Below are 15,490 nucleotides of genomic sequence, written 5' to 3' on the forward strand. Positions count from 1 at the left end.
GGGACTGACCTTTAGGATGTGTGGGCCAGAGTGTAGGGCACAGAGGTATGTTACTGCTGCACCCGGACAGTCTGTGGGCTCCGGACGGAGGAAGGGGGCTGACTTTTAGGATGTGTGGGCCAGAGTGTAGGGCACAGAGGTATGTTACTACTGCACCCGGACAGTCTATGGGCTCCGGAAGGAGGAAGGGGGCTGACCTTTAGGATGTGTGGGCCAGAGTGTAGGGCACAGAGGTATGTTACCGCTGCACCCGGACAGTGTGTGGGCTCCGGACGGAGGAAGGGGGCTGACCTTTAGGATGTGTGGGCCAGAGTGTAGGGCACAGAGGTATGTTACCTCTGCACCCGGACAGTGTGTGGGCTCCGGACGGAGGAAGGGGGCTGACCTTTAGGATGTGTGGGCCAGAGTGTAGGGCACAGAGGTATGTTACCGCTGCACCCGGACTGTCTGTGGGCTCCGGACGGAGGAAGGGGGCTGACCTTTAGGATGTGTGGGCCAGAGTGTAGGGCACAGAGGTATGTTACTGCTGCACCCAGACAGTCTGTGGGCTCCGGACGGAGGAAGGGGGCTGACCTTTGGGATGTGTGGGCCAGAGTGTAGGGCACAGAGGTATGTTACTGCTGCACCCGGACAGTCTGTGGGCTCCGGACGGAGGAAGGGGGCTGACCTTTAGGATGTGTGGGCCAGAGTGTAGGGCACAGAGGTATGTTACTGCTGCACCCGGACAGTCTGTGGGCTCCGGACGGAGGAAGGGGGCTGACCTTTAGGATGTGCGGGCCAGAGTGTAGGGCACAGAAGTATGTTACTACTGCACCCGGACAGTCTGTGGGCTCCGGACGGAGGAAGGGGGCTGACCTTTAGGATGTGTGGGCCAGAGTGTAGGGCACAGAGGTATGTTACCGCTGCACCCGGACAGTCTGTGGGCTCCGGACGGAGGAAGGGGACTGACCTTTAGGATGTGTGGGCCAGAGTGTAGGGCACAGAGGTATGTTACTGCTGCACCCGGACAGTCTGTGGGCTCCGGACGGAGGAAGGGGGCTGACCTTTAGGATGTGTGGGCCAGAGTGTAGGGCACAGAGGTATGTTACTACTGCACCCGGACAGTCTATGGGCTCCGGAAGGAGGAAGGGGGCTGACCTTTAGGATGTGTGGGCCAGAGTGTAGGGCACAGAGGTATGTTACCGCTGCACCCGGACAGTGTGTGGGCTCCGGACGGAGGAAGGGGGCTGACCTTTAGGATGTGTGGGCCAGAGTGTAGGGCACAGAGGTATGTTACCTCTGCACCCGGACAGTGTGTGGGCTCCGGACGGAGGAAGGGGGCTGACCTTTAGGATGTGTGGGCCAGAGTGTAGGGCACAGAGGTATGTTACCGCTGCACCCGGACTGTCTGTGGGCTCCGGACGGAGGAAGGGGGCTGACCTTTAGGATGTGTGGGCCAGAGTGTAGGGCACAGAGGTATGTTACTGCTGCACCCAGACAGTCTGTGGGCTCCGGACGGAGGAAGGGGGCTGACCTTTGGGATGTGTGGGCCAGAGTGTAGGGCACAGAGGTATGTTACCGCTGCACCCGGACAGTGTGTGGGCTCCGGACGGAGGAAGGGGGCTGACCTTTAGGATGTGTGGGCCAGAGTGTAGGGCACAGAGGTATGTTACCGCTGCACCCGGACTGTCTGTGGGCTCCGGACGGAGGCTGACCTTTAGGATGTGTGGGCCAGAGTTAGGGCACAGAGGTATGTTACTGCTGCACCCATACAGTCTGTGGGCTCCGGACGGAGGAAGGGGGCTGACCTTTAGGATGTGTGGGCCAGAGTGTAGGGCACAGAGGTATGTTACCGCTGCACCCGGACAGTGTGTGGGCTCCGGACGGAGGAAGGGGGCTGACCTTTAGGATGTGTGGGCCAGAGTGTAGGGCACAGAGGTATGTTACCGCTGCACCCGGACTGTCTGTGGGCTCCGGACGGAGGAAGGGGGCTGACCTTTAGGATGTGTGGGCCAGAGTGTAGGGCACAGAGGTATGTTACTGCTGCACCCATACAGTCTGTGGGCTCCGGACGGAGGAAGGGGGCTGACCTTTAGGATGTGTGGGCCAGAGTGTAGGGCACAGAGGTATGTTACCGCTGCACCCGGACAGTCTGTGGGCTCCGGACGGAGGAAGGGGGCTGACCTTTAGGATGTGTGGGCCAGAGTGTAGGGCACAGAGGTATGTTACTGCTGCACCCATACAGTCTGTGGGCTCCGGACGGAGGAAGGGGGCTGACCTTTAGGATGTGTGGGCCAGAGTGTAGGGCACAGAGGTATGTTACTGCTGCACCCGGACAGTCTGTGGGCTCCGGACGGAGGAAGGGGGCTGACCTTTAGGATGTGTGGGCCAGAGTGTAGGGCACAGAGGTATGTTACTGCTGCAACCAGACAGTCTGTGGGCTCCGGACGGAGGAAGGGGGCTGACCTTTAGGATGTGTGGGCCAGTCTGGTCTCCCATCTGCAGAACCTCCTCCAGGTAGCGCTCCAACTGCAGCTGGGGCTCGCCTCCCGTCATGGCCAGGAAGCCCAGAGCCACCTCCACGGTGGAGAGCGCCTCACACACCTCGCTGTATGACTGCAGCTCCCCGGCCAGCGCCGACAGGGTCAGGATGGGCAGGGGCTCCTGGGGACACAAAGGGAAATGACAGAGACGTGGACAAGGCACAGAACAGGGTCAACTAAACCTCATGCCAGGGTTGTGTTCCAAAATTGGATGTAGTGTATCAATACCAGATTTCCCCGTTCATATCATACTGTACCATGTGACAACATGTCACCAGAGTTATTGTGACTTACCTGTTGAACCTTTCCTTTCACATCCTTGAGGATGTTTTCATAATTGCGGTCGTGTCTGTTCACCAGGGTTGGGATTCCCTGTATGAGGCGGTAAGCAACACATAAAAACCTGTCTAATACACGGTCATATAGTAACTCTTGTCTTTACCTCAATATGGCTGCGTTTACACAGGCAGACACATTCAGATCTGTTTTACTCTAATTGGTCTTTTGACCAATCACATTAGATCTTTTTCAGAGCTGATATGACTGGTCAAAAGAACAATTAGTGAAAAAAAGATCAGAATGTGAAAACGCAGCTTGTGACAGCTAAGTGTTTCTGTAAAAAGGGAAATCTATACAGTTCTGGTCTAACCTCTACCGCAGACGTAGTTGCACCATTTAAGAGCATATTTCAAAAATGTATTTCATTGCACTTGTTACTCTTAGATAATAACAAGAGCCCACAGTTAGGACCTGAGCCCTAGGACCATGCCTCAGGACTACCTGGCCTGATGACTCCTTGCGTGTCCCTAGTCCACCTGGTCATGCTGCTGCTCCAGTTTTAACTGTTCTACCTGCGGCTATGGAACCCTGACACTGGACTTGTTACCTTGTCCCGGACCTGCTGTTTTGGACTCTCTCTCTCTCTACCGCACCTGTTGTCTCTAACTGAATGATCGGCTATGAAAAGCCAACAGACATTGACTCAGAGGTGCTGACCTGTTGCACCCTCTACAACCACTGTGATTATTATTATTTGACCATGCTGGTCATTTATGAACGTTTGAACATTTTGGCCATGTTCTGTTATAATCTCCACCCGGCACAGCCAGAAGAGGCCACCCCTCAGAGCCTGGTTCCTCTCTAGGTTTCTTCCTAGGTTCCGGCCTTTCTAGCCACCGTGCTTCTACACCTGCATTGCTTGCTGTTTGGGGTTTTAGGCTGGGTTTCTGTACAGCACTTTGACATCGGCTGATGTAAAAAGTGCTTTATAAATACATTTGAATGATTGATTGACCTTGCTGCAGCACAGGCATTTAGTAACTTTGTCGATGCCGAGAACTGTACATTTGACTGACCGAGTGCTGACAGACAGACTCACGTTGAGAGTGATGAGAGGCTTTCCCTGCAGGAAGCGGGCCAGGATCTGCTGCTGGATCTTGGGCAGGTCGTACTCATGCAGGGCCTCCTGGCCACGCTCCACACTGTACTGGCAGTTGGACAGAACCAAGGGCAGCAGATCCCTCTCCGGCTCGTAGCGGATCACGTGCAGGTCGCTCAGGTCCGCCGGGCTCACCGTGTAGCTGGGGGAGAGAAAGGGGAAGAGTGAACTAAACTGATGATATCAACCATGTCTGCTTCTGCTTTCTATCAGTTCAGCAGGGGTTCAGGGGTTCCCAACCAGGGGTACTTGGGAAGACTCAAGAGACCATAGTCCTACTGGTAAAATGCACGAGGGGGTACTCTGGGCAGAGTAAAATTCAGTTGGTGGTATAGTAACCGAAAAAGGTTGGGAACCACTGGCCTTGCAGTTAAAAATGTTGGACCAATAACCAAAATGTCGCTGGTTTGAATCCCGAGCCGGCAAGGTGGAAAAATCTGCCATTTTGCCCTTGAGCAAGGCAGTTAACCCCTAACAACAACTGCTCCCTGGGCGCTGATGACTTGGACGTTGATTAAGGCAGCCCCCCACACCTCTCTCGGTTAAATGCAGAAGACACGTTTCAGTTGAATGCATTAAGTTGTACAACTGACTAGGTATCCCCTCTCAGACTGACCATGCATACAGCATTTTTTCTAACAAGCCTAATGAGACCAGGGGACATATGTATCAGAGTAGGAACGCTGGTCCCGGATCAGCCCCCCTCCCATCCACGTGATCTTATTGTGATCCTAAAGGAAAAATGATCCTGAATCAGCACTCCTACTCCGAGATAGGACAACAGCACCCTCACCTGGTCTCCTCCCCAGTATGCTTGTCCACGCAGTAGACCAGTTCGTTGTGCAGGGCGATGAGGTAGCTGACCAGCGCCGTGGAACACAGGCCGGGACCCTGTCGCCGTGGCAACAGAACCAGGAAGTCACTGGTCAGGTCCAGGTCCTCCCGGCAGAACTCGCCAGGGATTTTAATCTCACCTGGAGCAGAGCCAAAACACAGATTATAATCACAAAAGAGCAGATTAAGAAATCATGCATGAGTGCCCCTCCAAAGCGCATATGAAAAAAATATTGTACATATTTATATTATTCCTTTATTAATAGAGCCCTAGAGTTGTGCTACGATCATCTGTGCTCTTACCGTTGGTTGCCAGGGAGACCCGGAGCTGATTCCATGTTGTCAGGAAGATTTTGACCCGTTTCTCGTACCAGGCTGTGAGGGAGGCTGTGACAACAAACATAATAATAATAATATATTGTAAACCAACTGGAATATCCTTTTGACACTAGTGTTCTGGCCTGAACTGTACTGAGCCGACTCTTCTATTTTATTTTCCAGCTTGTATGGTGGAAACATCACCAGGCCACTACACTACAGTACAGTACACAACAGCTTAGCTCGGCTGGTCTCAGTAGAGTGAAACTAATGATATATCTGCTCGCTGTGCCATGCCAATAACACAAACAATACCACTGATTGTTTTCAGTTGGACATACAGTACTGTGACTAACCCAGAAGTATAGTTTAAACTAGTACCTGCTTTCTGGCTGTGAAGGAAGTCAGTGATGGTATGGCAGGTGAGGTCAGTCACGTTCTGGAACCTCTTCACCAAATCTCTCTGCAGTGCCAGGATGTCAGGAAGGAACTTCACCAACCGCAGCTCTGCCTCCTGTCACCAGACCAATCAGAGGGGGGGTGATGTTACCGCGACCAATCACAGGGTACGGTAAAACAAACAAACTGCCAATCACACCGCATAGAACGAAGGTCTGACCAAAATTGTGACTGTCAATGAGACTGTAAACACATTTACTTTTAACATTATAATGAATCTTTTGGTTGTTTTTCAGATTATTCTGTGCCCAATAGAAATTAAATGGTAAATAATGTATTGTGTCATTTTGGAGTCACTTTTATTGTAAATAAGAATAGAATATGTTTCTAAACATTTTGACATTAATGTGGATGCTACCACGGTTACCGGAAACAAGGAGAGACTACAAAAACCTGTCCAATAAGAATCGCTCGCTTCCATCGCAAAACATTTTGCTACGCTGTGCACTAATGAATAAGACCAGGGTTTCCGTTCAGCGATGCCTCAGCTCATACCCTCTGCAGGAACCGCCAGAGCATGGGCAGGGTGTCCCTGCCGTTGTGCTGCTCCACGATGTGGGTGAGGCTGAGTAGAGACACCCGCTCCCTGCAGCTCCACACAGCCGAACTGTGGATCAGAGACTCCCGGGGCAGAGAGGCAAGGAAGAGGCGCGGGTCCCCGAACACCAGCCTCATCACAGGGTTGGAGGAGACCCGCAAGTCGGCCCGGACAAAGGCGTTCACTTCCTTCAGCCGCCTGTCCAGGTGCTGGAGACGGGATGGGACGAGGGGAGAGAGAGAGACAGAGGGGGAAGAAAGGGTATCATTTAGATCATGTTTCTGTTATTCAGGGCGGTGTTCATTAAACACTAAACAGAAGAAAACTAATTCAAAAGAGAGGGACTACCTAGACTTGTCCAATAAGAAAACGCAAAATGTTTTTCTTTTCCATTGCAAACATTTTAAAACGTTTTCCATTGCGTGCTCTAATGAACACGACAGTTATAGATGGACCCCCGAACAAATACAAATGTTGTTGACTGTATTAAAAAGGTACTAAAGTCATTTATTCATCTAGAGACAAATGGTGACTGATGTAATCAGTTGGTACCTTCAGCTGAGGTGTGATGATGTCATTGCTGACGGTGGTCTCCCAGCCGTTTCGGGCCTCCTTGGTGGAGAGCAGGTTGTCATAGGGAACAGGCCCTGGAGAGAGAAGCAGAAAAGAGTAAAGGAAACTTTCAGTGTCTGATATCATTCACAGACAATGATTCAATAACAATAATGGTGGCAGGGTAGCCTAGTGGTTAGAGCATTGGACTAGTAACCGAAAGGTTGCAAGTTCGAATCCCCGAGCTGACAAGGTACAAATCTGTCGTTCTGCCCCTGAAAATAAGAATTTGTTCTTAACTGACTTGCCTAGTAAAATAAAGGTTCAATTAAATGTAAAAAAAAAAGAATGTACATATGATTCTAAAACTTCAATAAGGAATGGCTAATTTAATAGCACCATTAGCATGCTTAGTTGGCTTGTAATCAGACAGCATTAGTGGCCTAAGGTGATGCTTGTTTTTAGTGATTGTAAACCTATTGAGGACATGGAGGTGTTTCTGGTCCCTTACACTGGCCAGGCTGGTGGGGCCCCAGAAGGCTGCTGATGACCAGATGGACGGTGTTGACCGTGTCGTCAGACCCCTTCCCCAGCGACCTGGTCACCTGCTCCATGTCCTTCAACAGGTGGGCCCACAGGAACGCACCGGGGTCGGGCACTGGGGGCTTGATGATGGCACCGATGACCTACAGAGAGAGAAAGAGGGGGAGGGTAGAGGGAGTGGGGGTGAAAGAGAGCGAGAGTGAGCAGAGAGAGAGCCGGAGACAGAGAGAAAAAGAGGGAGATCAAGAGACTCCGTTGAGGCAAGTGTCCTTCAAGAGATGTAACGGTCACCACTGGACAACAGTCAAACCAATAACCCCATCCATCCATGTACAGCAGGTACCTCTAGTGCAGTGCTTTTCAACCTCCTCAGACATTCAACACTTTAGTTGTTGTGGCCCTGAACTAATTCTAATTCACCTTATCAAAAAAGTAAAAGTAAGTAAAACATTTAACCTTTATTTAACTAGGCAAGTCAGTTAAGAACAAATTGTTATTTACAATGACGGCCTACCCCAGACAAACCCATGCCGCTGGGCCAATTGTGCGCACGGTCAGATGTGATACAGCCTGGATTCGAACCAGGGACGGTAGTGACGCCTCTTGCACTGAGATGCAGTGCCTTAGATCGCTGTGCCACTCGAGAGCCCTAAATGCTTGATGATTCGTTGATCAGTTGAATCAGGTGTGTTAACTCTGGAATAGTTCCAACACATGGAACAGCTGTGTGATCATGAGGAGACGTTTGAAAACCCCTGCTCTAGTGTACTTACCTGGGGGTGACTGCTGGCCCCTAGCAGCATGGCCATGTGTGTGATCACGAGGAGACGTTTGAAAACCCCTGCTCTAGTGTACTTACCTGGGGGTGACTGCTGGCCCCTAGCAGCATGGCCATGTGTGTGATCACGAGGAGACGTTTGAAAACCCCTGCTCTAGTGTACTTACCTGGGGGTGACTGCTGGCCCCTAGCAGCATGGCCATGTGTATGACCACGAGGAGACGTTTGAAAACCCCTGCTCTAGTGTACTTACCTGGGGGTGACTGCTGGCCCCTAGCAGCATGGCCATGTGTGTGATCATGAGGAGACGTTTGAAAACCCCTGCTCTAGTGTACTTACCTGGGGGTGACTGCTGGCCCCTAGCAGCATGGCCATGTGTGTGATCACGAGGAGACGTTTGAAAACCCCTGCTCTAGTGTACTTACCTGGGGGTGACTGCTGGCCCCTAGCAGCATGGTCATGTGTGTGATCACGAGGAGACGTTTGAAAACCCCTGCTAGTGTACTTACCTGGGGGTGACTGCTGGCCCCTAGCAGCATGGCCATGTGTGTGATCACGAGGAGACGTTTGAAAACCCCTGCTCTAGTGTACTTACCTGGGGGTGACTGCTGGCCCCTAGCAGCATGGCCATGTGTGTGATCACGAGGAGACGTTTGAAAACCCCTGCTCTAGTGTACTTACCTGGGGGTGACTGCTGGCCCCTAGCAGCATGGCCATGTGTGTGATCACGAGGAGACGTTTGAAAACCCCTGCTCTAGTGTACTTACCTGGGGGTGACTGCTGGCCCCCAGCAGCATGGCCATGTGTGTGACCAGGCGCAGCAGGTTAAAGGGCACTGGGGACATGTTCTTGGTGTCCTGCATGTCCAGGTTGTCTCTCCGTCTGGGCTCTCCCAGGATGTGGCCGGTCTGGGTGCGGTCACCCCTGTGAAGAAGGGGAAAAACAACATAGGTTTTTTTCTCCATTCTCCGGTGCCGTCATGATACCAGACCTGGGTTCAAATAGTATGAGCCTGCTTGGATGGCCAGATGGGCAGGGTTTGTACTTTGGGGGCTATTCCATTGGTTCCATTGTGCCAGGTCAGCTCAATCAAGCACAGCTAAACAATTTGAAACAAAATAAAATTCTGTTTGAACCAAAGTCTGTACAGTGCAGCACCTGCTCAAGTCATTATCAACTGTCTTAGAAATTCCATAAAAATCCCACTCACTGAATCTGAACGGCTTGGAAGCCAGGGACAGCTATGTGGTTGTCCCCTCCAATCTCAAGGCCACAGTCCAGGCAGCGACTCCTCTCCATGGGCTGGCCACACTGTGGTTAGAGGGGTCAGACAGAGGGGTAGGAGAGAGAGAGATTCTGAGAAACAGTACTTAACTGAAAGTTAGGGCCAAAGATAAGATTATTCAGAATAAACTCAAATGTTACGTACCTCACCGATGGTGCACGGGTGATTGTTGGGACAAACTGTAAGAGCAGAAGAAAAGCTTGGATGACTTCACTTTAGACAGTTAAATCTGCTAAATCTTTCAAAATTCACACATCCTTTGTTGTGGCTGTTACTATACTTACAGTACCACTGCAGCTGCCCCATAGCTTTGTGAGCCACTGCTAGCATGTCCTCTGGCATTGTGGGGAGGAAGGCTCTCTATAGACACACAGGAACAAACATCAACGTTAGCTGGACTATGTGTTGAACGCTGTTGTTTTCCATGGACTGTACTGACTGATACTTCACTGATGTGGTGGATATGCCTTTTAAAGTATTTCAATAATTAATCAACCAACCGTTTTCAGACTACAGGGCAAAGCCAAACCATACTGCGCTGGCATTGATATTTATTTTCACAGGTTACCTTTTCAGCATTCTATTAAATGTTGAATGCATACCAGGCCAGCCCAGTACAGCTTGGCTCGGCTCTGTAGTGTGAAAAGGGTTTAGCCCAGATTCCTTCCAGACCAGGGGTGTCAAACTAAATTCCTGGAGGGCCGTGTGTAAGATGGTTTTTGTTATTTCCTTTCTATTCATGTCAAATGAAGACCTAGGCAACCAAGTGAGGGGAGTTCTTAACTAGTCCTTACCCTATGGGCCATGGTCAAAACTAAAGTAGTGCACTACATAGGAAACAGTGTTCCCACCTGCATGTTGGCAGGCAGTAGGGCCAGCTGCTGGAGGGGCGTCAGTAGACCCTGGTTCCCACAGAGCAGCACTGCAGCCAGGTGGACGCTCAGCTCCACTACCACACACTGGGCCCCAGAGGCCCCGGGACGGACTTCCAGGGGCCCCAGCCGGTTGGCCACCAGGGCCTGGGCGAAGGCCCTCACCTCTGGGCTGACCAACACCTTGGAGGCCTGGATGAACGCCAACAGGGCCTGGCATTGCTGGGGGGATACAGTGTAAGCTTTAGGTGTAAAGACACTGTTAAAGAGACAGGTGAAGTATGGAAGCTGAGGAGACAGTTGATACAGTGTTAGCTTTAGGTGTAAAGACAGGTGAAGTATGGAAGCTGAGGAGTCAGTTGATACAGTGTTAGCTTTAGGTGTAAAGACAGGTGAAGTATGGAAGCTGAGGAGACAGTTGATACAGTGTTAGCTTTAGGTGTAAAGACAGGCGAAGTATGGAAGCTGAAGAGACTGACAATAATATTCCTTCCTCTTGACATGTGCACTCATTCACTACTTCCTGCAAATCTAAAAGCATTTGATTGGTGGTGACATGGGCAGTAGGAGTTTCCACCATATGTCTTATGTCAGTCATTTTCTTTCAAATCAGTGAAGGGTACGAAGGAGTGAATTGGGACTACATCACAGTATAAGGACTCTTACCACAGGTTTAGGATGGAAGCTGTCATTGGCTGATCTGTAGAGAGAGGTGACTTCTCTGAACAGGGCCAGGAGCAGGTAGACTGCTTTCTTCTGTGGAGGACATTTACAGCCCTGCACACACCACACCACACACACACACACACACACACACACACACACACACACACACACACACACACACACACACACACACACACACACACACACACACAGCAGTGTTTTTCCCCCAATATCAAAATAATTGATTGGTAATAATTAAGTACCTTACTATGATTGTTTTAAATGAAAATGGTCAAAAATAAACAATAGCTTCTTAACAAAGAGCAATTTCTCAAGTAAGAGTTTTGCTAGGACTGTCTGGGAGTGGACTGTGTGGGGATGGAAAAACTGAAAACGTGCTGTTATTGGCAGAGATTTGGAACTCTTTCTTATTGGTCTATTAACTAATTTACTGCATGGTGATGTCACCATGGAAGGCCAAAACTCCATCCCACCAAAACAGGCTGAAAAACAGCTCTCACGTTAATAGGGCCTTATCATCACTTTCACAGTATCATTCCAACCTCAGTGTGGAAATATACATACAACACAGGAAAAATCATGTTTTGACTGCACTGGGCCTTTAACACTTTAAAAACAGAATATCTGATAGAAAGAACATACAAATGCAAAATGTTCTGCAGGTGTTTCAGTTATGAAGTAAAGTAGAACTACAACAATACCTCACAAGCGTTGTCCAATCCCTCGATTTTGCCTTCCATCATTGCCTTGGCAACAGCATCTCGGATTGTCTTGTAATCCTCTCCACACACAAGATATTGGTCTATCTGGCTGCCATCTTCATTCTGAAGGACAACAGAAGAGAGAAAGAGTGGTTAAAATGGTATGAAATATGGTTTATATCAATACAGGAATACTTAGTTTAAAAAAAATCGCTACATACATAATCGCTACATCCTGAGATTCTAGATATTAAATACCCATTTAACAAATACAAACTTAAAAACATTTTGGATGAAATAAGAACACCCGAAGCTAAAAGATTGACTATCCCTGTACCACTTCCAGCTTGGTACAGACATCGTATTGCTCCCTACATTACTCTCCCATAAAGAAAGACAAAATGGCCACAATACCTGCTGCAGAACTTCAGCAGGGAACAACCACCGGATGTCAGCCACCTTCAGGAGTTTCTGAACAAACTCCACGCCGCGCTGGCTGCAGATCTTACGGATGAGGTAGACCCGGTACCAGTCGTTCCCGCTGCGTCTACACAGTTCTACCACGCTGGTCAGGAAGGCCGCAACGCCGTTAGGAGACTCCTCCTGCGATCCTATTGGACCATAATGGGAGGGGGAAGCGTCACATGAACACATACGATTGATTGAGAGGAGGACTAGGATAATTAGGCAAACGGATACTATTTTTGTATCTTTAAATAGATAGGTTTTATAGTCACATACACTGGGTAGGTGAAGTTAGATATGTTGTTTTACAGAGTCAGCCATAGTAGTATGGTGCCCCTTGAGCAAATGAAGGTTAAGTGCCTTGCTCAAGAGCACATCGACAGATTTTCCACCTTGTCGGCTCGGGTATTCAAACCAGCAAACTTTCACTTACTGACCCAATAATCTAACCGCTAGGCTACCTGCCGTCCTACTGTATTAATTAAATCATTGAATAGTCTATCAAATCAATCATATATATTATACGACAGTTGACCTACACCCACAAGTATCATTTTGAAACACAAGGGTCGTGTTCAACAGGAACAAAACAGAAGAAAACCATTATTAAATGGAGTGATACTGGCAGACTACTTGAAATGACCCAATGCTAGTTGTACCCTACTGAACAGGATCCAGGATGACGTACGTACCTGTGGCAGCAGCAGACAGCATGTGGACCAGCAGGTCTGCAGCTCTGTCCAGCCCCATGCGCACCCTGGCCACCTGCTGCAGGTACTCTACGGTGGCTGCGTGTCCGGCATCCAACTGCAGGAAGTCTCCCAGGAAGACCCTCTCATCCTGCATGCAGGCCTGCTGCTCCGCCACCGTGTGGCACTGCATCCGCTCAAACATGGAATCCTGGGATGGAGAGGAGGGTGTGACAATGATGTCACTGAAAAAGCATGTCACTGAAAGATGCTACATGTAGAATGTGTCATCCATGTAGAAGCTTGGTGAACTGCAACTCCACTTAGGCTCAATATAAACAATTCCCTCCCCTCTCCCGCAACACGGTGGAGAGGTTAGTGCCATCTGACTTCCCAAGGATCCTTGATAGCAAGACTATTTTACTTTCAGTTACGTCCATCAACTTCAAAACAGCCGTAAAAACAATATTTTTGGTAATTGGAAACCTATTTCACAGTGATTTAGATGGTACATTGATTCCCTACGCTATTCAGTGCTTGTTTTCTCACACATACTGAAATTGAGCATGGAATTTCAGTAACCAGGAAATGACAAAGTGATTTCTACATTGTCCGCTTGTCCCAATCTGCCATTGTTCGTTCGGCTCGATGAGGAGATGACCACGCCTTTTAGTGACGTCGATGTAAGAGGGAGGGTGCAGTTTTCCCATCTGGCTTTCATTGTCAAATAGCAAGTCTGCATTTTAGAATGCTATTTTGTATTGGCCCAAAATAAATAAAAATGTGTAAAAGACTATCATTCCACTATTACCTTAGATAGATTATTATGGACATTTTCTGAAATTACAATGCAAAAACTCTACATGTAGTTGCTTGAAATAGCATTATTCACTGAAATCGCATTATTCACTGAAATCGCACGCGTCACTGAAATAGCATTATTCACTGAAATCGCACGCGTCACTGAAATAGCATTATTCACTGAAATCGCACGCGTCACTGAAATAGCATTATTCACTGAAATCGCATTATTCACTGAAATCGCACACGTCACTGAAATAGCATTATTCATTTAAATAGCATTATTCACTGAAATAGCACGTGTCACTGAAATAGCACGCGTCACTGAAATAGCACGCGTCACTGAAATAGCAGGCGTCACTGAAATAGCACGCGTCACTGAAATAGCACGTGTCACTGAAATAGCATTATTCACTGAAATAGCACATGCAGCCATTGACATAACTAAATCCACAGCAGTAAAGACTGAGTTTCAAGCATGACACTATGTATTAATTTTAAGGCTAGGATTTTGCATCAACTCCAAACAGTCAAATCAATGTACTTAGCCGATATCTCTTCACACCAACAATTACTGATGCATAACTCTTTATATACACCAACCACATAAATGCTACTGTAGATTCAAATGGGTCATATATACACCTACCTCCATTCAATGGGCCATATATACACCTACCTCCAGACAGATGATTCAATGGGCCATATGTACACCTACCTCCAGACAGATGATTCAATGGGCCATATGTACACCTACCTCCATTCAATGGGCCATATATACACCTACCTCCAGACAGATGATTCAATGGGCCATATATACACCTACCTCCAGACAGATGATTCAATGGGCCATATGTACACCTACCTCCATTCAATGGGCCATATATACACCTACCACCAGACAGATGATTCAATGGGCCATATGTACACCTACCTCCAGACAGATGATTCAATGGGCCATATATACACCTACCTCCAGACAGATGATTCAATGGGCCATATATGTACACCTACCTCCAGACAGATGATTCAATGGGCCATATGTACACCTACCTCCAGACAGATGATTCAATGGGCCATATGTACACCTACCTCCAGACAGATGATTCAATGGGCCATATATACACCTATCTCCAGACAGATGATTCAATGGGCCATATGTACACCTACCTCCAGACAGATGATTCAATGGGCCATATGTACACCTACCTCCAGACAGTTGATATACAGAGAATACAGTTCATTCTTGTCTGATTCCTCCAAGATGTTGCTCTGTTCAACTGCTGTCAGGTGCTGCTGCAGGTAGTCTTTCACGTCATCAAAGCTTCAAAAACAAACATGAATTTAATCAAACAGTGAGGGGAATTTAAAAAATGTTGATATATTTAAAATCATGAATGAAAGAGTAGTCTAGCAGTACTAGTCACATAATCACCTGTATTTGAGCAGGAGTTTGAGAACAACCGACCGTACTACTGGGTTTTTGTCAACGGAGTCGTCAAAGGGAGAGAGGGCCTTGGTCAGAATCTGACGATGAGCTGGCAAACAGGAAGATGATTATGAGGAAAACACACAAGACAAACACAGTGGCCCACACCCCCATCTCCACCCACTCACCACCTCTGATGATGGGCACAGAGTGGACCTCCACCATGAGGAAGGAGAGCAGGTGGAGGATGATGGCCCTGCAGGGGGGAGAGTTGTCCTTGAAGCACACTGTTGAGACCAGGTCTATGAAGAAGGCGTTGCACTGCTTCCTGAAGCGGGCGTTCTGGTTGATGAGAACTCTGTATAATAATATGATTGACACAACCGTGACCAACAATGCAATGAACCCACACATACTGTATGTTAATAATTCAATTCCGTTACAATATTGATGGGTTCTGACTCTAAACTTGAAATCGTGTTAATTATCAGTTATCCTATTGAAATATTGAGTGCAATAGTCTGGTTTCTTCAACAGAAGTTTTTATTTATTTTACCTTTATTTAACTAGGCAAGTCAC

The 15,490-nt window shown here is 48.4% G+C and overlaps 1 protein-coding gene across 1 annotated transcript in view; it reads right to left on the reverse strand.

The window, feature by feature from the left end:
• LOC109881888 (E3 ubiquitin-protein ligase rnf213-alpha) overlaps positions 1-15,490 on the reverse strand; it is a 41,649-nt gene that overhangs the window by 12,336 nt on the left and 13,823 nt on the right. Inside the window, 21 exon segments of the mRNA XM_031819005.1 lie at positions 2,446-2,643; positions 2,817-2,894; positions 3,901-4,102; positions 4,754-4,934; positions 5,098-5,181; positions 5,494-5,626; positions 6,067-6,318; positions 6,662-6,756; positions 7,173-7,347; positions 8,750-8,906; positions 9,193-9,293; positions 9,412-9,446; positions 9,552-9,627; positions 10,119-10,361; positions 10,806-10,916; positions 11,528-11,650; positions 11,942-12,138; positions 12,685-12,892; positions 14,692-14,806; positions 14,918-15,020; positions 15,100-15,269. Coding sequence (XP_031674865.1) covers positions 2,446-2,643; positions 2,817-2,894; positions 3,901-4,102; positions 4,754-4,934; positions 5,098-5,181; positions 5,494-5,626; positions 6,067-6,318; positions 6,662-6,756; positions 7,173-7,347; positions 8,750-8,906; positions 9,193-9,293; positions 9,412-9,446; positions 9,552-9,627; positions 10,119-10,361; positions 10,806-10,916; positions 11,528-11,650; positions 11,942-12,138; positions 12,685-12,892; positions 14,692-14,806; positions 14,918-15,020; positions 15,100-15,269 — 3,037 coding nt within the window.

Source organism: Oncorhynchus kisutch, unplaced genomic scaffold (genome assembly GCF_002021735.2).
Source record: "Oncorhynchus kisutch isolate 150728-3 unplaced genomic scaffold, Okis_V2 scaffold1770, whole genome shotgun sequence".
Classification (NCBI taxonomy): Eukaryota; Metazoa; Chordata; class Actinopteri; order Salmoniformes; family Salmonidae; genus Oncorhynchus; species Oncorhynchus kisutch.